This window comes from Neophocaena asiaeorientalis, unplaced genomic scaffold, assembly GCF_003031525.2.
Source record: "Neophocaena asiaeorientalis asiaeorientalis breed wild unplaced genomic scaffold, Neophocaena_asiaeorientalis_V1.1 scaffold150, whole genome shotgun sequence".
NCBI lineage: Eukaryota > Metazoa > Chordata > Mammalia > Artiodactyla > Phocoenidae > Neophocaena > Neophocaena asiaeorientalis.
In genome coordinates this window covers 7,077,883-7,102,605 of record NW_020176571.1, presented here as the reverse complement: position 1 = coordinate 7,102,605, position 24,723 = coordinate 7,077,883, and the positions used below count along the sequence as shown (strand labels likewise).

The 24,723-nt window shown below is 41.8% G+C and overlaps 1 protein-coding gene across 1 annotated transcript in view; it reads right to left on the bottom strand.

Moving 5' to 3' along the window:
• Positions 1-24,723, bottom strand: part of A2ML1 (alpha-2-macroglobulin like 1) — a 56,991-nt gene that overhangs the window by 18,894 nt on the left and 13,374 nt on the right. The window contains exons 3-21 of the mRNA XM_024733143.1: positions 22,973-23,156; positions 22,500-22,662; positions 21,723-21,775; positions 14,176-14,196; positions 13,296-13,455; positions 12,573-12,657; positions 11,953-12,079; positions 11,356-11,470; positions 10,912-11,021; positions 9,743-9,910; positions 7,988-8,215; positions 5,563-5,623; positions 5,170-5,315; positions 4,561-4,710; positions 3,784-3,975; positions 2,425-2,512; positions 1,681-1,780; positions 825-1,053; positions 523-649 (exon numbers count right to left, since the gene is read on the bottom strand). Coding sequence (XP_024588911.1) covers positions 523-649; positions 825-1,053; positions 1,681-1,780; positions 2,425-2,512; positions 3,784-3,975; positions 4,561-4,710; positions 5,170-5,315; positions 5,563-5,623; positions 7,988-8,215; positions 9,743-9,910; positions 10,912-11,021; positions 11,356-11,470; positions 11,953-12,079; positions 12,573-12,657; positions 13,296-13,455; positions 14,176-14,196; positions 21,723-21,775; positions 22,500-22,662; positions 22,973-23,156 — 2,507 coding nt within the window. The remainder of the gene's footprint in view (positions 1-522; positions 650-824; positions 1,054-1,680; positions 1,781-2,424; positions 2,513-3,783; positions 3,976-4,560; positions 4,711-5,169; positions 5,316-5,562; positions 5,624-7,987; positions 8,216-9,742; positions 9,911-10,911; positions 11,022-11,355; positions 11,471-11,952; positions 12,080-12,572; positions 12,658-13,295; positions 13,456-14,175; positions 14,197-21,722; positions 21,776-22,499; positions 22,663-22,972; positions 23,157-24,723) is intronic.

The following is a 24,723-nucleotide window of genomic DNA, read 5'->3' as shown; positions in this document are numbered from 1 at the left end:
CTTGGGCAAGAGGCACCCAGCTAAACTGCACAAATTACTGACCCACAGAAACTGTGTGATAATAAATGTTTGTTCTTTTACGCTGTTAAATTTTAGGGTAATTTGTTAAGCAGCAGTAGATAACTAATACACCCAAAGACTGTACTTTGAGTTGCAAGGACTTAATCCAAGAGCAAATGACATCTCATAGGATTACTGTGATGATTAAATGAGTTAATTCATGTAAAACACTTAGGACAGTGCCTGGCCCATAGTAAGTATTTGACTAGTAACATATCTCTTGTCCTGGCGTAAATATTAAAATCTCCCTCTTTCACTCTCAAAATAGTCCAGTGTGGATAATGTTTTGGTCATCTACCAAAGAATATTCGCTTATTTTTTTATAACATAGACTTAGGAGGGAGAAAAATAGAGGCAAATACAAAGAAGAGGAAAGAGAAAACAAAGCAAATACTGTAGAGGAAAGGGTAGAGTTCTCAGTCTCTGTGCTTTCCTTGCCCATCTGCCACTTCCTTCTCTTACCCAGTTTGACAGCTGTGACATTCCAGTGATAGGATTTTGATTCATCAGTACAGAGACAGCTGGAGGCCTGAGAGTCTGTCTCCGGTTCCACCTGGTACTCCTCTGATTTAGCCAGGTTAGTCTGAACCTGAAGGGGATATTTGAGTGATACAGTGATAAAGGGTCGGAGTAAAGGAGACAATACACAGAGGTTTAGGAAAATATGGGCGCAGAGACACCGACATCTCATTTCTTTCTCAGGGAAAATTGGTACACTTCCAGTTTAGGGACTGACACCTGCTTCTTGCATCCCTAGCTCTTACCCAGATGCACTCCTTCAGATAATTGAAGATGGTGGCAGTCAGACGAAAGGATTCTCCACGAACTACCGAGTAAGGGAGAGTCAGATCAACAAAGAATGGCTTGAAGGCAGTCAGTCCAACAGTGGGTGAAAGACCAAAGCCTCTGGACTGGGAAGTGCAAAAAGTCATGGCCTTCCATGTGGTGATGGTATCAGGAACTGTGACGCGGATAGACTCCTTCCCTGAGTTACTGTAAGAATACAAGAACCCAGGTGAAGCAGACAGCAGGAGAAAGGCATTTGGGAATTAAGCTACAAATTTGTCTGCAGAAGTGAATATTTCGTTGCTGTTGTGCGTGGGGGGAAAAGCAAAAAGGCAACCGCAATGGCGGCCCACGTGAATCTCAGAGTGTGACTCTTCGAGTGAGGATGTACAAGTATGGGAGAAGGGGGGGTGTCTGAGGATGTGAGGAGGGGAGCATGTGTGGGTGGGCATCTGTGTGCAAACATACCTGTAAGAGAGCTCAGTCCCCTCTGAATCGGTGAGAATATGCCTTCTTAGGGTTTGTCAAAATGAGGTGGTAAGCAGTGGGCAAGAACCAAACTAATATCAAGATGTGCCTTTCCGTTTGTGTGGCCCTGCAGTGAGAATGCACTGTCTGCACTGTGCAAATGTGAAGACGTGTGAATTTGTTTTGAGTGATTGTATATAACTGTTTAAGAATCCAGGGAAAGAAACACGTTCTCTTATCCCCATTAAACCTTCTTGGCTTGAGACTTAGGTTCATTAGAAATTATCTGAGTCACTTCTCTGCTGAATCTACACTGTGTGTATAATTTTGTTATACATACAGGCATCACTTTTAGGCACCACTTACCCAACAGGAAACAGATCCCAGAGCCAAGTCTCCGGGAAGTAATGGCGAACCTGAGAATCCTCTGGCTGAACTGGTAATCTCTCGGAAGATGTAAAGAGTCCTAAGGAGACCAAGAACAAGGGAAAAAGCAGAAGACTTATGTCATGTGATAAACTGAGGTGGAGAGAAAACCAGCAAGAAATTCAGAGGGAAGCAGAGAACCTCCAGTCTGAGATGAGGACAGCTAGTGAGCCTGCGCTCTAGACCCTGAGAGCCACGACTACTGAGCCATCGTGCCACAACTAATGAAGCCCGCACGCCTAGAGCCCATGCTCCGCAACAAGAGAAGCCACCTCAACGAAGAGTAGCCCCCGCTCGCCACAAACAGAGAAAGCCCATGAGCAGCAATGAAGACCCAACGCAGCCAAAAATAAAAAGATAAATAAATTAATTAGTTTAAAAAAAAGAGAGAGAGAGATGAGGAGGAAGGACCACTGAGGAACTGACTGGTCGTGAGGCTATCGGGAAATGACAGACATGGACGTCTGGCCAGGGAATGAGTAGATAAGGGCTTCAGGCTTCAAAAGTCCTCCCCAGAGACAGAGAGAGAGTGAGATCCTAGGGGAACTGCCTTCATCTATAACCCACAATCCATTATCATTCTGGCTACTGGCTCAGTGCAAGAATAGGAGGCAAAGAGGGAGTTTTCAGAGTTCCATGATGCTAAATATCTCAGTGAATCTGCAAGCCACAGAGGCAGCTTACCTGTCCCTAAAGCGCTGTATTCTGAAGTTCGGTAACTGCAATCTGGATCCTTGATTTCGGCATTGGACAGTATTTTCAGGCCCACGTCCTGATAGGCACCAAAGGGACCAGAGAATGAAGAGTTAAGGGGGTCCTCTCCCTTACTACAAGGGCTACCGCCTTGAAATTTCACCCTCAAAGGGTTAAACTAACAACTTCTTTGCCTATTAATTGTGAGACCAATACTCAGCCACCAAGATTGGTTCACTTCTATTCCAGCTAGTGTGAAAGCTTTTCAATTAAACTTATTTCATTGTGTTTATATATATATAGAGAGAGACAGATGTATTATGCATATGTATATACACACATATCCATACGTTTTTGCAAAATGATCACCACAAGTCTAGTTAACGTCCATTACCATATATAATTACAAAAAATTTTTTTCTTGTGATGAGGACTTTTAAGATCTATTCTCTAGCAACTTTCAAATATGCTATACAGTATCACTAACTATAGTCACTACGCTGTACATTACATTCCCAAGACTTATGCATTTTATAACTGGAAGTTTGTACCTTTTGACTACCTTCACCCATTTTACCCCCTCCACCTCCCACCTCTAGCAACTACCAATCTATTCTCTGTATCTATGAGCTTCTCTCGTTGCTGTTGTTGTTGTTAGATTCCATGTAAGTGAGATCATACGATATTTGTCTTTCTCTGTCTGACTTATTTCACTTAGCATAATGCCCTCAAGGTCCATCCAGGTTGTTGCAAATAGCAAGATTTCATTCTGTTTTGGGCTGAATTGTAGTATTCCACTTATTTCATCGTTCAATATGTTTAATACTTCTTCCAAACGTTAGTAAATGTATCCTTATTATTTGATTTGGACTGAATTTTCTAAGGGCAGAGACCATATCAGCTCAATCAATTCAACAAAAATATATTGAGCATTATGAAGGAAGAGGCATTATAGAGAATACAAAGGTGAACAAGACCCACTTCCTGACCTCGGAGACCTCCTGGTCAGATGTGGGCTAAAACATCCCAAACTTCTGTGGATAAAATAGGCGCAGTATCTTTCATAAGAGAGACTTCTGGTCTACCTCTCTTCATTTTCCTTCTTGGCTGATCCCATGGAAGTCAATGTCTGGAGACCCCAGAGAGAGGACTAGTGTATAGTCTCAGACAGTAGGTGACTTCTACAAGCATGAGGACCAAGTGAGGCTGCCTTACCCATCAGGAGTTTCTTTCAAGATTTTGCCCCTGCCAGTGCCCATATGACTCTGCCTGCTTTATTAGATGTGGGCTTTCCTTTCCCCCTCCCACCACAGTTGTTTCTATGAGAACAAAATGGGTAAGAATATTTACCTGGAAAAAATTGAAAAGAGCTATGCTTTGAGGGAACCAAGGCCTCCATAGATAAGCACGCCTGCCCCAACGCTCCTCGGGCACTGCATCAATGCGGGGCTGGGAAAACTCCCGTGAGTCAAACCCTGGACAGTCACGTTCAGCCACCTGATAGGGGTAGTGACCATACCAGAATGGGAACATATGATAGACCTGAGAAAAGACAGAAAAGGAAATAAATTTTTTTTTCTTAAGAAAATAAAATATTGACATAGTGAAATCAGTTGAGAAACTTCTCTCAGATTCTCATTCTGGTGGCACAGTTTACTGCTCTTGTATTATTTCTCTTTGTTATTGCAGAATTTCTTCCATCATAACCCCTTCCACTAGTTCATCTTTTTTCATAATCTGTCACCCTTATCTCCTATTTCATCTTTCCTCATACTGATCACTGTGACCGTATTAATTGTGTCCTTCTCGTATCATCATTTCTTTCTCTTTTTTTTTTTTCCTTTGGCCGTGCCGCATGGCTTGCGGGATCTTAGTTCCCTGACCAGGGATTGAACCTGGGCCCACAGCAGTGAAAGCACAGAGTCCTAACCATTGGACTGCCAGGGAAGTCCCCATATCATCATTTCTACATTCATTTCCACACCAGCTTTGCTACCACCTTGTGGAGATGCAATATTTCCCTGAGACTCTCTTTCCCACTGCCTGGAATCCATCTCTTAATTCTGATGCTGTCAGTCTGTCTTCTCTGTTGACTCCCTCTTGCCACCATGTCAGCAGACCACTCACAGAGCTGTTGCTCAGCTCACTCTCTGGTCTAAGCAGCAAGACACTCTCATCCACGGCCCGGACCGCACACAGGGACTGGGGAGCTGCCTTCAGCTGCAGGTCCACATCTGCTCCTGGAAGCTGCTGGGAAGGTGAGAAGCCAAGGGAAACCTGGGGAAGAGAAAAGGATAATGTGGGGATCAGGTCAGCCTGGAGAAGAGGAGAAACAGTCATCACCCATATGCCCTAAGTATGGTGCCCAGCTCACTCCCTCATTTTTATACTGATTTTTCTTTGTAAAGTATTGCCCTTTAGAAACAGTGTCTTGTAATACAGTTGGAAAAACTAAGCAGCACGGTAGAATAATGTAGAAAGTTTCAAAGACAGAAAGTAGAAAGAAAGAGAATTTGTGGAATAGCTATACAGAACACGTGACTTCCCAGCATGACCTTTTAAAAGAAGCGGGAGAGCGAGAGAGTTCAACAGGCCATGCGAAAGATAGAGAACATGATATCCAGCTTCAATATTAACTCCTTCTTTCCCCACCCCTGCCTTATCTCCAACCCCAGCATACACAGGCTCTCTCTCTATGTCCAGACATTTCCTTCACCCTCTTCAACGCCATTTTACCTGATTGTCAAAGCACATCTCCACTGAAAACTGAATTTTGTCTGCTATAACACCTCCACCGGGAAAAATGGCATACATCACCAGGGAAGGATCAGGGGCTAGTCTGGAGTTGAAGGTCAATGAGAGAGAGAAGGAGCTTTTCAGTCCTGAAAGGGAAGAGGGGATATTCAGGAATGGGAGTACACACTCACCTACCAATGACATCCAACCCTGTGTTTGCATTTCTTCCTGAGCCAGCTGCAGGTCTCATGGTGCAGGTTGCTTCACACTGTCCTATTCTTCTGTGGTTACTGTTATGGTCTGCTCTCATTGCTCTTACTCTTGCTTCTAGTATAAGAACTATTTCTTGGAAATTTAAAGTTCAAGTATTCCAAGAGATGCATGAACACTCACCTCTCCTCTCAGACTTCAAGCGTTTCTGCCCCTCCATCTCCAAATTCCCTTTCCCTATTAACTAAGGAAGAGAAAAAGAAGTCATCAACAACATAGAAGTTAGAGGAGTTTAGCCTTGGCCCAATCCCTGCATCTCTCCATAAGGAGAGGCTCCTTTCGTAGTTCTGGAGCCCAGGTCAGTACTTCATGGAGCATCATTCAGCTTGTCAAATGTTGGATGGTACCAAGAGCCCTGATGACTCTTCCTCCAGTTGGAGGTCTGTGACAACCACGGGGTGGGTGGGAGGAGACAAAGGCCACCACTGCCACGGAGCCAGAGAGAATAGATAGCTGACACCATTTCTTGAAGATCTCTAAGCTTTATTCTTTTATAATCCTTGTAACATAAAGTCTACTAAAATCCATCCTTACAACCTTTTATTTAAAACAAAATTTTTATTTAAGTGTAGTCGATTTACTATGTCGTGCCAATCTCTGCTGTGCAGCAAAGTGACTCAGTTGTACACATACAGACATTCTTTTTTTATATTCTTTTCCATTATGGTTCATCGCATAGTTCCCTGTGCTCTACAGTAGGACCTTGTTGTTTATCCATTCTAAACGTAATAGTTTGCATCTACCAACCCCAAACTCCCAGTCCATCCCTCTCCCTCCCCCCTCCCCTTGGCAACCACAAGTCTGATCTCTATGTCTGTGAGTCTGTTTCTGTTTCTTACAACCTTTTAAAACTTATCACTCAACTGAAAATTCGGTGGAGGGTAAAGGGGTTGGGGATAAATTAGGAGTTTGGGACTGACATATACACACTACTGTATATAAAATAAATAACCAACAAGGACATATTGCATAGCACAGAGAACTATAAATATTTTGTAATAACCTATAAGGGAAAAGAATCTGAAAAAGAATTTATATATATACAAATTATATATATATATAAATAACTGAATCATGTTGCTGTACACCTGAAGCTAACACAACACTGTAAATCAACTATACATCAATAAAAATTTTTTTTTAAAAATTCAGTGGAAATGAGTATACCTTGAAGTTGTCTTGAGTCCTTCTGACATTTGACTCTCTGGAGGAGAAATCTCTTTTTAACTCTCCCCTCCTCTTCACTCTCCCTTGAAACTGAATTCACTGAGATGCTTTCTAAGCAGGCAGGCATCTCAGGCTCCAGTCAAGGGCTCTCTGGCCAGTTTCTCAGACTATCTTCCACACTGAGCAGCCCCAACTCCACTTTTCTCCTATAGGCCTCGCCACACTTCTGTCCCGAAGACAGTACATGTATTATCACTCTGCCTTATTATTTCCCACCTACTTCTCCTCATTCTGTTATTTAGGATGATTGTTTTAACTTGATGAAGATACTGGAATGATTCAGGGGGAGAAATTCTCTCAGAGACTTTAAGGAGATGATAAGGGAATAAAGAGACTCTGGCCCATCAAACCCAAGGTTCACATGAGTCTAAGTTCCTCACGATCATCAAGATGACCAGTAAAACTGCTTGCCTTTATATTTCTTTCAGTCTACAAGTTGTGACTTTATTTCCCCAGCAGAGCTGCTATCAATGTTAATTTTTTTTTTTTTTGCAGTACGCGGGCCTCACATTGTTGTGGCCTCCCCTGTTATGGAGCACAGGCTCCGGACACGCAGGCTCAGCGGCCATGGCTCACGGGCCCAGCCGCTCCATGGCATGTGGGATCTTCCAGGACCGGGGCACGAACCCGCGTCCCCTGCATCGGCAGGCGGACTCTCAACCACTGCGCCACCAGGGAAGCCCTCAATGTTAATTTTTAACCCTATGTCATCTATTTAAAAATACTGACCAATGAAACACAGAATGAAATTTATTCTGAGTTGCCATCCCCTCCTCAACCTCCCTCTTACCCATCCACCGGGCTCCCTTTCAGCCCTGGTCAGCAACATTGTCTCATTTATTCCTAGTTTTATTTCCCCACACAATTTCCCTGGACTCCTGTTCAAAATCTCTTTATTCCCCATTTCCCCCCATCTTTTATACCTATATAAACACAGTGGCCACTGGCCACATGTGACTACTGGAGCCCATGAAATGTAACTAGTCCAAACTCCTTTAAGTATAAAATACATACTTTGAGTTTCAAAGATTTGCAATGCAGCTGAAACACAGAATGTAAAATATCTATTAATAATTTTTTATGTTGACTTCATGTGGAAATGATCATATGTTGGATATACTAGGTTAGACAAAATATATTTTAAAAGTTAGTTTCCTCTGTTCTTTTAATTTTTTTGATGTGGCTTCTAAAAATTTAGAAATTATCTACGTGGCTTGCATTATATCTCTATCCAGACTGTCTGTTCACCCCGTCTAGCTCACTGTCTTTATTCCCTTTCCTTCCCAACACACTCGCACCCATCCCCATTTCCCAGTCTCACATAGTAGGAGAAGATGACTTCCTGGTCAGGTTCTGCATCAGCTGGATCGATGTAATACTCCACCAGCACTTCCTGGGGCCGGCCACATTCCAAGATGCCATTTGGCCGGTGGAGGGCAAGGAAGCTGCGAGCTGTGCTGTAGAAGGGGTTCAGGTACAGGTAGGCATTGTTGTAGTAAAGAGGCATTTCTTCTGAATCATATGCCGTTTCTTCCAATTGGAACATGCCCTGAGAAAGAGAGAGAGAGAAAAAAAAGGCCTTACAATTCATGTACCCCAACTGTATTGACCCCATGGACTTGTTATGATTCTCAAATCTGTACTGCCTAAGAGTGGCATGTAGATATTTCACTAGAGGTTCAACCAAGAATATTTGAGGAGTCCATAACAGTGGTTATATGCAGCAGCATGTTGGTACAAAGGGGAGTAAAATAAGGGCTGAATTATAGTTGTCAGGAAGTAGGAAGTTGGATGATATACCTTCACAGACTGAAGCAGGGAAGAGATAACTGTGACTAAGAAATTAAAGGATATATCTCAGAAGTAAGAAAACTAGGTATAGAGGATAATAATCATTTCTAAGTAGAGTGATTGAATGATGCCTAGAGTACAGAAATACATAAATTAGCCACAGCAGAAATAATATGTATTTGCTTGAGCAGTGTAGCTGGATGATTGCATTAAAGGCTTCAATTCTTCATCCCTCCCCATAGCAACATCCTTTTTTATAGTTTTTTTTTTTTCTTAATTTTATTTATTTTATTTGGTTGCACCAGGTCTTAGCTGGGGCAAGCAGGCTCCTTAGTTGCGGCTTGCCGGATCCTTTAGTTGAAGCACACGTTCTCCTTAGTTGCGGCCGGCGGGCTCCTTAGTTGCTGCGTTCGAACTCTTAGTTGAAGCAAGCATGTGGGATCTAGTTCCACGACCAGGGATCGAACCCAGGTTCCCTGCATTGGGAGCGCAGAGTCTGAACCGCTGCACCACCAGGGAAGTCCACTTTACCAAGTGTGCCCTTTTAGTCTAACTGTGGACCTACCATGTGACTTGTTCTTGGGAATGGGTGTTAGCATACGCAAGATAAGTAGAGGCTTAGAAAAGCCCTTGAACGTCTGCTTTCGCTCTTGCATCGCTTCACTGCCATGGGAATATACCTGGGCTAGCTCAGTGGATTGTGAGGCGTGTGGAGCGCCAGCCTACAGTCAGCTGACCCACAGACAAGGAAGTCCACCAAGATCGGCAGAGCTGCCCTTCTGTCTACCCAGCTACAGGAGCAATAAACACTTCCTGCTGTGTACACTAAAGCTCTGTAGTTGTCTGCTAAGCAGTAATGTGTGGTAACTGATAACTGATACAAGGAACCTTCCCTATAAGTTATGCAAAACCTAGAATTCTCTTCTTTGTTATTTTAATGAGTAACAGAAAGAGGGAAAAGGGGGAATAGGAGGAAGAAGATGACTCTGAACCACTTTTTCCTCCCTAATCTGATTTCAAATAAAGGATCAGATAGAGATGGAGTTAAGTTATAAAATGAATTAGTAGAAATAGCAATTTTTATCTGAAGGTCATTTATTTGATTGGTATTAAAAATGGGATCTAAGAAAAACTTTTTGTCAGCTGAAGGGCAGGACCGGTGAATTGGGGAGATGGAATTCCCCAGGGGTGGTGGGTGGTGGTGTAGTGGGGGGAAAAGGAAAATTTTGACGTTTTCCTTCGGGGAGGCCTTCCTTCCTGGAAAGCTGGACCTCCCAGTGCTTACCTCCAGAGAAATGCCTTTCCCGTCCCAATTAGCCGTGTCCAGCTCGAAGGCAGCAAGACCTTCGTCGTCAGTCGTTAGGGTCTGCTTCATCGTTCCTTTTTCACCACGAATCATCAGAAACACTGTATGACGCTTGAGGGGGGAGTCATCATGGCCCCTAACTCTTATCTGAGGGGTGAAGGTCATTAGGGCATTAGAGTCAGGTTTAGTGTAAGTTTGAAACTGTAAGAATACATTTCAGGAAAGAGTCCAGAGAAAGGTAAATGTGATTCAGGGGTTGGAAAGTAGGATCTATGAGGAATTGAAAAACACACAGAAGTAGCTTGGCCTGGAGCAGAAGTAGATTTGCCACATGGGTTATGAAGCGTCAGGGCCCTTCATTTGCATACAACCCTGCCAAGCCTCTGTACATTTTTTTTTGCTTTCATTTTCCTACAGAGAGACCCCTTCCACTCCTAAATTGTATAATCCTTAGGCTTTAAGAAAGTCTGGATCTACTCTTGGTCTAGAGAAAAGATGACTAAGGAATAAATGGGTCTAAATATGTACAACATTCTTGTGTTCAGCAGTTGTTTGGGAAGTGAAGAAAGCTGAGCTGGAGAGAGGGGTAGATTGCTAGCAATCAGCAAGAAAACACTACCAATGTTTAAATCTCTAAAAACAATGCTTCAGGAGCTATAAATGGCTCTCTGTCACAGGAAGCTTGATATTAACCTTGCCTAGATGCAGAAGCTCAGACTAGATGATCTCTCCAGATAACCTGCAGCTCTAAAATTCAAAGATTTAAACATGAGAATGTGAAGCCCTGGCATGAGGAAGGGCACTGAAGTCACATTAATATTCAAGGCACGTGTCATACGAGATTAAGGACACACAGTGCAAGGAGTTAAGCACATACTCTGAGGCAGGCTGCCTGGCTTTGATCATAGTTAACACGAGCTTATGACCTTGAGAAAATCATTTAACCTCTCTGTGCCTCAGCCTCCTTATTTGTAAAGTGGGGCCAATAACAGTGCCTAACTCAGGATTGTTGTAAAGATTAAACAAGTGAATACACATCAAGTACTTCGAACAATGCTAAGTTAGCTATTATCATATGTGTACAGGAAGGAGGTGACAGTGGATGGTTAAGCATTTTTTTGTCTGTGCAGAGACAAGTTTTAACATACCTTTCCACTGAAGGGGAAATTAGGGTAATAATAATAATTGGTGTCTTCAAAGGTCATTGAGCCCCTTTGTGAAGAAACGTAGATATGCCGAGTGGTATTGGCCTCCACACCTGCAGAGGGAAACCAGATGTATGATGATCTAAAAACCTGATATCCTCACCTTCATGTTTAACACAAAATCCCTGAAAGGATGGTGCCACTGGAAGTAGGAAGCTGAATATATTTCTGGCCAAAGATCCAAACCAACTCCTCCTCCCCAAACTTTTGGAGAAACAGAGAGTGGATGGCAGAGGGAATCTGGCATTTCCCTTTGACTGTGAACTAGGAACAGAGTCCCTTCCAAACAGCGATGAGGGTGGGTCTTGACTCCTCTGAGTAGGTCTGGCTCTGGGACACCTCTTTTCCTTTCTCTTTTCTTAATGAACCAAGGAGCATCTCACTTACCTGTCCCTTCTTCCACCATAGTAGCCACGATACCGATGTCCCATCTGTAAGAACGACTAGTGAAGTCGAAGGTAGACATGGCCACAGAAGCTGAGAGGCATCCTGCTTTGTCAGTCTAATGACACAATCAGAGAGAGAGAGAGGGAGAGAGAGGATGAATAACCTAATCTTTACTTCCATTTCATGATGTCCTGTAGAAGAAAATAAGTTCTCATCTCTATACTTTCATTTCTCCAATTTTAAGATAGAAACCCCATCCCATAACATGAAGTATATACCCACACATATATAATTATAAAGCAACTTGGAAGTTCCAAGATATGAGGAGAAAAGAACCCACTTCAGAACAGGAAAATTTTATCTCCCAAGGGTTTAGGTTCATTTCTTGATTCCAAGGCAGATTCTAAAAGGCTTTATCTTTTGTGGGGATAAAAAAGACTGCCTTGTTCTTTGGAACTGGGATAATAACCATGTGAAATGCTTTCTACTTTGGGTTTTTGTTTGTTTGTTTGTTTTTAACCACTTTTCTATATTGGTGCTTACTTACTCTTTAGGACATAGAAACTAAGGTTCCTTTTCTACATCCCATTTACTCACCTTTCCAGAGATATTCTTGCATCTGTCAGATGGGAATTCCCCTTCTGGCCCTGGAGGCCAGTAAGTATATGCCTTTTGACACACTGATACACGCACTATCCCAGGCACGGGCTTTCCATAGGTGTACCTGACCCAGAAAAGCATGAGAGTCAGAGTTGGGCAATTCTACTTACGATCCAACCCTCCTCCTCCAAACACCACTTTTCCTTCTCTCTCACATTCCCACCTCTGGAAGTACTCTGACAGTCCTAGCCTTCTCCAGCTCCCATTCACATCCCTGCTTTGCTCAAAGCCTTAGAGTATTGCCATTTCACAATAAATACCATCCAAAGGACAACAACAGTGTCTTTCTTTTTCCTTACTCCTATTTCCCCATGGGATTCAATATTGTGCTCTGTACAAAGGAGACACTAAGTCAATAATGCTGGCTGAGAGAGCAGTGGAAAGTAAGGACAGAAGCACAATTAGAACACGTGTTCTTGCAGAACTCTTGACTCTGGACTACATAAAGCATCCCAAGGTTTAGCTGCTGCCTCCACAATCCCTCTTTCCATAACACTCCCTCACAACATCTCTCAATATAGCTTTACTCCTCACTGGATCCAGAGCTTTATTCTTACCTACAGCAAATTTTCACCAAGAAAGAATTGTCTACCATTGATAACTGTTTGGGTTCCACCACTTCCAACTGAAACTTGGGCAGCACTGGAGAGAGATGGAAAACGAAGAGGAAGAAGGTTTTACCATACAGGTAGTGGTCAAAAAGAGGTAGTTTAAAGTAGAGGGGTATAAAGCAGTGATAATTAATTAGCTAATTAAATTAACAGGGCATTATTAAGGTAAAAAGCTCCTGAAGTTACCATCCGGTTTAGCACTAAAAGGAACAAATAATCCCTCTGGGTTTTTTTTTTTGTTTGTTTTTAGGTAAGAAGTGGATTTATTTAGAGAGAAACACACTCCACAGATAGAGTGTGGGCCATTTCAGAAGGCGAGAAGCCCAAGAATATGGGGCAGTTAGTTTTTATGGGCTGGGTAATTTCAAAGGCTAATAAGTGGGAGGATTATTCCAACTATTTTGGGGACGGGGCAGAGATTTCCAGTAATTGGTCCACTGTCCACTTTTTGATCTTTGATGGTCAGCCTGGGAACTGTCATGGCTCTGGTGGGTGTGCCACTTAGCTTATGCTAATGTGTTACAATGGGCGTATAATGAGGCTCAAGGTCCACTGGAAGTCAAATCTTCCACCATCTTGGACCTAGTTCCTAATAGATTTTACTTGACCTTTGCTGATTTTGACACAAGATTATGTCCAACACTTTGACCTACTAATTCTCCCACCTACCATATTCTTCCACACTGAAGGTGCCAAAGGTCTTGCCCTCTGCCACAGCCACACTGTAGGTGCCCAGCGTCGCCTCTGGTGCCAGTTGGAAGGACAGGTCTGCAATGCCTTCCTTGGGCACCACGTTCAGCCACTGTGCAATCCTATTGTCGTTTGGATCCTGTGTCCATTAAAAAGAAATCCCATGACGTGCCTGCCTCTTTGATTCCCACCCTGCACTGCAGAAAGCAGGTAAAGAAGCAAAAAGAACCTAAAGAATCCCACCCATTGCTCGTGACCCCCATGGTCTGTGTCCAGGAAGAAAAGGGCCCTTGTGGATTCAAACAATCAGACTGAGTCCTTTAAAATGTTATCATGTTTCAGAAAGTGGGCTTTAGGATGCCCTTTACAAAGAGTGATTATTCTTGGTCCCTTAAGAGGGGCAATGCTGAGGGGACTGATTGTAAGATACCTGAATGATAGGTAATTTGACAGAAACATGGAGGGGAAGCTGTGAGGAATTTCGCCTTCTTAATACTTCTCACAGGTATTCTCGTCATGCTCAATGGTTGAGTGTCTGTGATAATAGCCAACCCAAAGACTAAGAGTACAGAACAAACCCTCGTTGGACTGATACAGTGCAGAGAAGGTACAGGCATCAGAGAAGGAAGGTTCATCACTATAGGGGTTGGTGTCCTTATTTACAGAGGTTTAACACTGAGAGGGGCAGGGTGGGCAGAGGCAAGAGAACAGGCACAGCTTAGGCGGGATTGCAGATACTTTGTGCTGGTGCAGAGTCTCAGGCTCTGGGCCAAGATCCCAGAGTCGTTGCTGACTTCAAGCTTTAGCACCAACCACCTTCTCCACAACTGACAGAAAAGAAAAAGAAACTTCTACTTACTTGCAGTTCCACAACGGAGTACTGAAAAGGAAAACCAGATAATATGGGTTAAAGAAGAACCATCACTAAGGATAGGCTTGCTGAAAGCAAAAAGTTCACGAAGGCCTCTCTCTTTCTCTGTTGCCCACTCCTTCCTTTCTAAATGTCTCTTTTGTGCCCTGGCAAGAGTAACAGTGGGGCAAAGGCTTATTGGCTGGCGGAGGAGAGAGAAGAGCTTTCCTAAAGGGATTGCCAGTCTCCAAAAAATTTGAAGAAATGGAACTTCAGACCCTCAGCATCCGTCAGTGCTCTGTGACTGAGCTCCTCCACAACATGCCCTAAGAGAAAATATTAGTATCTGGAGGCTCCACCATGTTTAAACCTCTTCTTGGTAGCTGACATTCTCCTGGCCTCCTCCTCCACTTTCTGAATGCCAGTGGGCAGGAACCTTTCAAGCATTGCAAAATAATTTCTTAAAAAAAAAAAAAAAAAAAAAAGTTTAAAAGAGCTCCATCAAAGGATCATGTACCATTTCCTCAAGCAAATGGATATTAAAACCACTAAGTTCAATTGGAGAATGAGTCTTTGTGCTAGTTGTCAAAGTGTCACCCCAAAATTACTCGCTAATTTCAAAAAAGGACACACCTTATCATTGGAGAAATTAGGCTGCCATCACCTTAACTAAGTAATCAAACTCACCATCACTAATAATGGGACAACCTGACATTATGTGCCTCCAGTGATGTATTTGAGGTTCACAGCATGACCTATTTTTCTTTCACCAAATATTTTTTACCGAAAGTTTAGCTTAAACCTAATTAAGACTTCAGAGCTACTTCCAGAAGATAAAGGAACAAGTTATATTACACAGTAAGGAAATAATCAGGCAAATCAAGAATATCAAATATTCCATAAGACAACTAGGCTTCCTCAAAAGTCAATATCATATTCCAGAATGCGGACATTCTATAAGTCATCTAGCCTGATCGCTCTCTCACCCTCTCTCTCAAAAAAAAAAAAAAAAAAAATCAATCTAATAAGAAAATAAGGGGGATTTGTTTAGATTAAGAGAAATTTTTGAAATGTAACAATCAAATGTAATGCATGAATTTGATCAGATCATAGTTTGGAAAAAAAACTCAGTTATTTGGAAAAATTAGAGCTGAACATTAAATGATATTAAATAATTATTGTTAATTTTCTAAGGTGTTATAATAATATGATGATTATTTAAGATACACTTTTAAAAGATGCAGGGATCTAAATAAATAAAGCAAATATTAACAGACATAAAGGGAGGAATTGACAGTAACACAATAATAGTGGGGGACTTTAACACCCCATGCACGTCAATGGACAGGTCATCCGGAAAGAAACTCAGTAGGGAAACAGTGGCTTTAAATGACTTATTAGACCAAATGAACATGTATATGTTCATATATATATGAACATATAGAGAGATATATTTCTATATATAATATAATATAGAACATTCTATCCAAAAGCAGCCAAATGCACATTCTTTTCAAGTGTACATTGAACACTATAGCATGATAGACACATGATAGGCCACAAAAAGAATCTCAATAAATTTAAGAAAACTGAAATCATATCAAGTATCTTTTTCAACCATGACACTATGAGACTAAAAATCAACTACAAGATAAAAACAGCAAAAAACATAAACCCATGGAGGCTAACCAACATGTTATTAGACAACCAATGGATCACTGAAAAAAATCAAAAAATAAAATACTTGGAGACAACAAAAACAAAAACACAATGATACAAAATCTATGGGATGCAGCAAAAGCAATTCTAAGAGGGAAGTTTATAGTAATACAAGCCTACCTCAGGAAATAAGAAAAATCTCAAAAAAACCCCACAACCTAACCTTATATCTAAAGGAACTAGAAAAGAAGAACAAACAGAACCCAAAGTTAGTGGAAGGAAATTATAAAGATCAGAGCAGAAATAAATGAAATAGAGGCAAAAAAAAAAAAAAAAGAAAAGATCAATGAAACTAAGAGGTGATTCCTCAAAAAAGATAAACAAATTGATAAGCCTTTAGCCAGACTCATCAAGAAAAAAAAGAGAGGGCCCAAATTAATAAAACCAAAAATGAAAAAGGAGAAGTGACAATCAACACCTCAGAAATACGAAGGTTTGTAAGAGATTACCATGAATAATCACCCCTCAATAAAATGGACAACCTAGAAGAAATGGACAAATTTCTAGAAATGTACAATCTCCCAAGACTAAACTGGAAGAAATAGAAAATATGAACAGACCAATTATCATTAATAAAATTGAATCAGTAACTTTTTAAAAACTCCCAACACACAGAAGTCCAGGACCAGATGGCTTCATAGATGACTTCTATCAAACATTTAGAGAAGAGTTCTCAAACTATTCCAAAAAATTGCAGAGGAAGGAATGCTTTACAACTTATTCTATGAGGTCAGCATCACCCTGATACCAAAACCAGACAAAGATATCACAAAAAAAGAAAATTAAAGGCCAATATCATTGATGAACATGGATGCAAAAATCTTCAATAAAATGTTAGCAAACCAGATCCAACAGTACATTAAAAGGATCATACAACATGATCAAGTGGAATTTATCCTAAGGATGCAAGGGTGGTTCAATACCCACAAATCAATCAATGTGAAACACCAAACAAATTGAAGAATAAAAATCATGTGACCATCTCAACAGATACATAAAAAGCTTTTGACAAGATTAAACATCCATTTATAATTAAAAAAAAAAAACTCTCAACAAAGTGGGTATAGAGGGAACATACCTCAACATAATAAAGGCCATATATGACAAGCCCACAGCTAACATCATACTCAACAGTGAAAAGCTGAAAGCACTTCCTCTAAGATCAGGAGCAAGACACTGATTCCCAAAGAAGTAAAACTGTCATTGTTTATAGACAGCCTGATACTATACATAGAAAATCCTAAAGATACCACCAAAAAAATAACTAAAACTCACCAATAAATTTGGTGAGGTTACAGATACAAAATTAATATACAGAAATCTGTTTCATTTCTATACACTATCAGAAAGAGAAATTAAGAAAATGATCCCAATTACAATCACATTAAAAAGAGTAAAATACCTAGGAGTAAATCTGAGGAAGTAAAAGACCAGTACTCAGAAAACTATAAGACACTGATGAAAGAAATTGAAGATGATACAAACAATGGAAAGATATAACATGTTCATGGATTGGAAGAATTAATATTGTTAAAATGACCATACTACCCAAGGCAATCTACAGACTCAATGCAATCCCTATCAAAATACCAATGGCATTTTTCACAGAACTAGAATAAATAATTCTAAACTTTGTATGGAAACACGATAGATGCCAAATAGCCAAAACAATCTTGAGAAAGAAGAACAAAGCTGCAGTCATCATGCTCCCTGATTTCAAACTATACTACAAACCTATAGTAATCAAAATGGTATGGTACTGGCACAAAACCAGATACATAGATCAATGGAATAGAATAGAGAGCCCAGAAATGAGCCCACACATATATGGGCAATTAATCTACAACAAAGGAGGTAAGAATATATAATGGGGAAAAGACATCCTCTTCAATATAAATGGCACTGGGAAAGCTGGACAGCTACATGCAAAAGAATCAAAGTGGTCTACTCTCTCACACCATACACAAAAATAAATTCAAAATGGATTAAAGACTTAAATGTTAAACCTGAAACCATAAAAATTTTAGAAGAAAACATAGGCAGTAAACTCTTTGACACTGGTCTTAGTAATTATTTTTTGGATATGTCTCCTCAGGTAAGGGAAGAAAAAGCAAAAAATGTTTAATGGCACTACATCAAACTAAAGAGCTTTTTCACAGTGAAAGAAACTATCAACAAAATGAAAAGGCTGCCTACTGAATGGGAGAAGATATTTACAAATGATATATCTGATAAAGGAATAATATCCAAAATATACAAAGATATCATACAACTCAACATCAAAAAAAGCAACCCAATAAAAAAAAAAAAGGGCAGGACTTCCCTGGTGGCGCAGTAGTTAAGAATCCACCTGCCAATGCAGGGGACACGGATTCAAGCCCTGGTCCGGGAAGATCCAACATGCCACAGAGCAACTAAGCCCATGTGCCACAACTACTGAGTCCACGCACTGCAACTACTGAAGCCTGCATGCCTAGAGCCCGTGCTCCATAACAAGAGAAGCCACCGCAATGAGAAGCCCATGCAGTGCAACGAAGAGTAGCCCATTCGCCACAACTAGAGAAAGCCCACGCAGCAATGAAGACCCAATGCAACAAAAAAATTTTAAAAAGAAGATGTAATATATATATATATATATATAATGGAATATTACTCAGCCATAAAAAAAATGAAATCTTGCCATTTGCAACAACATGGATGGACCTAGAGGGCATTATGCTAAGTGAAATAAGCCAGACAGAGAAAGACAAATACTGTATGATTTCACATATATGTAAAATCTAAAAAACAAAACAAATGAACAAGCATAACAAAACAGAAACAGAGTCATAGATACAGAGAACAAACTGGTGGTTGTCAGAGGGGTGTGGGGTGCAGAAAGGAAAGAAATAGTTGAGGGTGATTAAGAGGTGCAAATTTCCAGCTGCAAAATAAATGAGTCATGGGTATGAAATGTACAGTGTGGGGAGTATAGTCCAAATCTGTGTAATATTTTTGTAGGGTGACAGATGACAACTGGACTTAGGAGATCAGTTTGAAATGTTTAGCAATATCAAATCATTATGTGATGTAACAGGTACTAACATAGTGTTGTAGGTCAATTATACTTAAAAAACAAACAAACTCATAGAAAAAGATCAGATTTGGGAATTCCCTGCGGTACATGATTAGGACTCGGCGCTTTCACTGCCGAAGTCCCAGGTTCAATCCTTGGTCAGGGAACTAAGATCCTGCAAGCCATGCGGCCTGGCAAAGAAGAAGATCAGAAGATCAGGGGATGGGGGGATGGGGAATTGGATGAAGATGGTCAAAAGGTACAAACTCCCGGGCTTCCCTGGTGGCGCAGTGGTTGAGAGTCCACCTGCCGATGCAGGGGACACGGGTTTGTGTCCCGGTCCAGGACTATCCCACATGCCGCGGAGCGGCTGGGCCTGTGAGCCATGGCCGCTGAGCCTGCGCGTCCGGAGCCTGTGCTCCGCAACGGGAGAGGCCACAAGAGTGAGAGGCCCGCGTACCACAAAAAAAAAAAAAAAAAAAAAGGTACAAACTTCCAGTTACAGGAAACATAAGTACTAGGGATATAACCTGATAAATATAATTCACACTGCTGCATGCTATATATAGAAGTTGCTAAGAGATTAAATCCTAAGAGTTCTCATCGCAAGGAAAATTTTTTTCTACTTCCTTAATTTTGTAGCTATATGAGATGATAGATGTTCACTAACCTTATTGTGATACAGTACTGTATGCCAATTATATCTCAATAAAACTGGAAAGTAAAAAACAGTTATCTCAGGTAATAGCTCTCTTTCTGGCCCAATCCCACCCATACACACCCCCCACCCCCATCTACATTCTTTTAGGCATTTAAGAAAGAAGTAAATGTTTCTCCTGACTCTCTGGGACCTTGATTGCCTTCAGCTCAAAATAATCCACATGCCAAAGTGGCACATTTAGGGTGGCAGTTAAGGGGTGGGGAGAATATTCTGCCCTCCTTCCTTAAGGGAAGAATAGGACATGTACAAACCGGGCTCTTTACACAATAAGGAGGCAAGTATCACTGAGATTACTGTGGATTGTTATAAATTCTACAAAAAAACACAACAAACAAAAGAAACCAGTTCCTCAGAGAGCAAAGTACTTTTCTCACACAGGGAGTCAAGAAGCAGATTTGGACACCAGTCAGGCAGAAGCAGTCTCTGGAAGGAAACAAGTGTTCAGCTAGGAAGATAGCATTTGCAGTGGAAGCTGCCTGAGGTTTCTGAATAAATGGGTGTAGTAACCAAGTTAGATAGAATCAGTTAGTATCATGTATGCTTCAGTTGCTTGAGGATAAAATCCTGAGCTTTGTAAACTCACAATTTTTGTCACTCTGTTACCGAGTAAAAAAACGTTTAGTTAATTTCAGTGTTTCATTTGGAGTTTCAAATTCAGTGTTTCAAATTTTCAGTATTTCAAGTTGGAACTTGGAGCAGGGGCTGACTAAAGAAATGGTGTGAGGAGGAAGGAGTAATTTGACAACAGAAATAGAGCATAGCTATGGAAATCAGAGCACCCCTCAGCAATTCGGCTCAATTTGAGCATAGGAAAGATAATGTAAGAGGGGTAGCTAATGAGATCAACCTCCAGGGGGCAGTAGAGTCTAAAATAACTGGCTGTGGCTACACTTTAACCCTTGCATACCCTCTTTTCAGCTCTGGAATCAACACTCTGTTTAAGAAGTAAGTACTTAATATTACACCCAACTGATAAAGAATACAGCTGATACGAAGAAGAAACTGAAAAGAATTCTAAATCGGGAAAGAAAGTGGTTGGAGGAGGCTACCAATTAATAAAAAGCTTATAGCTTCCCTGTGCACTGGGAAAGGAAACAGCAGTTCTGAAAACATGGAGATGGAAATATAAGTAATGCTTTCTCCAAAATTATCTTTTAAATTTTCATTTGAATACATGGGCTGTAACTGAAGGAAAAAGAAGACAGCCAGGAGTGTCTGAGAGGTCTTTCAAAAGCACTTAGAAATGACACAAAAAAAAAAAATTGAGAGCAAACCTATCATAAGGCTAATGATTCTAGCGATCAGGTAGTTCAAGGAGAATTTAAGTATTCACCAAATGTTACCACATTTTTACCTTTGGCAACAGAACTTTACCTTAAAAGAATTGTCTGCTCTATAAATTACCTTGCCTCATAGCAAAAAAAAAAAAAGATGGTGGGGGTGGATATTCTTATTTCTTCCTTCTGTTAAATACACTCCTGAATTATTTCTTAGTATTTGAACTGCAAAGCCACTAGGTGTCACTCCTGGAGGGAAAGTCTTGAAGTTTGCAAGAAACTCTTTTAAAAACAGCAGCAAATGAAACCATCTCTCAGGAATGTTAACCTGATTGATGTTCTCAGCTATCAAACATGGCAGCTGGGCTTCCCTGGTGGCGCAGTGGTTGGGAGTCTGCCTGCTGATGCAGGGGACACGGGTTCGTGCCCCAGTCCGGGAAGATCCCACATGCCGCGGAGCGGCTAGGCCTGTGAGCCATGGCCGCTGAGCCTGCACATCCGGAGCCTGTGCTCCGCAACGGGAGAGGCCACAACAGTGAGAGGCCCGTGTACTGCAAAAAAAAAAAAAAAAAACATGACAGCTAGATGCCTCTGCATGTTTTCAGGCAGACAAGGGCGGGGACGATTTGGATGTGTGCCCGGAGTCTAGAACTTCAGTTCCCACAAGCGTTCTGCACCTAGAGGGCCTCCCCACCCCGGAAAGAATCTCTTCTCTTCCCTCTTCTCTCTCAGTCAGCCCTACCCCTTTCCCTTTCCCTGTCCCTCTTCCCAACTAAATTCTCACCTGGTCATTCACTGGAACAAAGTTGCTGGTGAGGGTGACGATGCGAAAATGCACTAGAAGGAAACAGGCATCATTAGCAAAGGGGATTTTTTTCCCCCTCTCAGAATCTTTCTTTCTTCCACCCTTTCTGCTTCCTGACACATACTTCTTAGTCAGCAAAATCCCATCAGGTTTTACTTTTGTAATAAAACCTAGTCTGACAGAGAGCTCACACCCCAAACGGTTTTTCTTCCTGGCTCCTGACTTTGAAACCTCAGAATGGAATCCCCTTCTAAGGCAGAAGGAACAAATACGAATCACAGGGCTCCAGCCAAATGCCCTTGATGATGCTTTCTGATTTGTACACAAGCAGCTTGCTGTGAGAACCAAGCACCCAGTTACACCTGCCAAATTCCATTCCAAGAGAAATGTGTATTTTGTTTTATTTTATTTATTGACTTATTTGTGGTTTTGGCCGCACCACTCGGCTTGTAGAATCTTAGTTCCCCGACCAGGGATCAAACCCAGGCCCACAGCAGTGAAAGCACCGGGTCCTAATCACTGGACCGCCGGGGGACTTCCCTGTCTTTTGTTTTAGATACACACACACAGTAGCAACTCCACCAACTAGCCTTTTGTGTTTGCAGTACTGCATGTATTCAACACCCATAATCCTTCATCCCTCCAGACCCCCCTCTCTTCCTTGGTCCACCGGCCTGCCACCAACCGCAAAGCCCCTCTACCGATGGGTGCAGCTGTTCCCAGGCTTTTGTCTCATCCCATCTGTGTGCCTCTTACCTTGCTGCCCTGGGTTATAGACAGGTTTGTCAGTTTGTATAAAGATGCCATTCTGCTGCCTCTGAATTAGAACACTTTTCTTCTCCTCAAAGTTGATTTTATTTCCAGTTCCTCTCACCCAGACCGTGGCTACTTCTTCTGTGCCACCAGAAGGAAGTGGTACCTGGCCAAGACAAGGGAGCTCTGGGAAGGAGTAGGAGACTGGGGGAACAGAATCAACCCGTCTCAACCCAAGAGGGAGAATCAAAGGAAAGAAATGAGTTAGATAGGGGTAGCAAGGGTAGAGCCATTAAAAAGTTGCCAGAGAATAATATCAGAAGTTATGTCCAGGAATTGAAGTTTAGGAGAGATAGCTTTAAAGGCCATGGCAAGAGTAAAATTACAGAAAACATACTTAAAGAGAAATTATAGTGAATACCCAGGGAGGAGAATAGGAAAGTTGAGGACTATAGTTGGGCTAAGCCTGTACTTACTGAAAAGGACTTGCAATGCAAGAGCTTCGTCTTCGATCCAGAATGTGTTAGCAATGTGTGGGTCTTGCCCTTGGTCTCCAGACTGATAGTAAATTTTACATCATCGTACCCAGGGCTCAGATCCAAACAAACCTTCTGAGTAGAAGGGAACTTAAGATGAGCTGGTAATGTCACCAGGTAGTTTCTGTTGAAGAAGCAAAAGGATTTCAGGGCAGTAATGATACATTTATTTAATACAAAATTAATCCCTCTCCTGAGTACTCAGCATATAGCAATGAATTAAACAGACCAAGCCCCTGTCTTTATGAGCCTTATTTTCTATAAGGGAGAAGCAGAAAAGTAACAAATAACTCAGTTTACAGCCTTAAACCTCCCACCAGTAGACCATCATTGAGAACCTGGACCTAGGGTACCACGGAGGAAATTAGTTCTCTTACAGAGAACAGGGTACTAGGAGGCTAGTATATTTTAATATCATTTTTTTTTAAGTTTCTTCCTGCCATCTTACCTTTTCTCTCTGGGTAAAGGAAAAGTGAAACCAAAGAAAGGAAAAGATGAGAAGGAAATTAAAATAAACCAGAGGTTATCTCCTGTTCCCCATAGTTATATTTGAGAAGGATAGACGAAGAAGCCGCCTGCCCTAAATCAACGCTGACACCAGCCACTTACAGGGGGTGTCTTTCTGCCATGGCTGGCAATAAGGCCAATATTCCTAAAAGGAGTTGAGCCCACATCTTTGCGGGTGGGACAGATTCCCCAGGACCAGGAACCAGAGGTCTGCTCACCCACTGTGGCATATATATGGAGCTATGGCTGATGCCGCAGCCAATCACCTTTTGGGGCCTCAGGCAGAGGTGGTATACCAGGGTAGGGCTTCTATTCACTTCCTCAAATTTATTTGTCCCTGAAACATTCACACTGGCTCAGCCAGTCTATAAAACCTGTTTGGGGAAAAAAAACATGCTGAGTATACATAGAAGTAAAGTTCTAAGAACAAGTTTTAGATCCTTCCCTTTTTTCCTGGCTTTATTCCAAATTCCCATCCCCATTGGATCTTTTTTTCTCTTTTTATTATTCTATTAAGACTTATTTGGGGGACTTCGCTGATGGTGCAGTGATTAGGAGTCCGCCTGCCAATGCGGGGGACACGGGTTCGAGCGCTGGTCTGGGAGGATCCCACATGCCGCGGAGCAACTGGGCCCGTGAGCCACAACTACTGAGCCTGCGCGTCTGGAGCCTGTGCTCCGCAACGAGAGGCCGCGACAGTGAGAGGCCCGCGCACTGCGATGAAGAGTGGCCCCCGCTCGCCGCAACTAGAGAAAGCCCTCGCACAGAAACGAAGACCCAACACAGCCAAAAACAAATAAATTTTTTAAAAAAACAAAAAACTCACTCATTTAAAAAAAAAAAAAGACATATTTGGGAGCACAGGAATGGGAGCAGTATCAATACAAAAGTATACATTTATCTAATTGGGAATTTTTAAAATTAATAATAAGTATTATTGTGACTGTATGGAAATAGGAACATATAAACTCATAGAAGAAATACAAAGTGGACAATCTTAAAGGGCAATTTAACAATACACATCAAAAGCCTTTCAGGGCTTCCCTGGTGGCACAGTGGTTGGGAGTCCGCCTGCCGATGCAGGGGCCACGGGTTCGTGTCCCGGTCCGGGAGGATCCCGCGTGCCGCGGAGCGGCTGGGCCCGTGAGCCATGGCCGCTGGGCCTGCGCGTCCGGAGCCTGTGC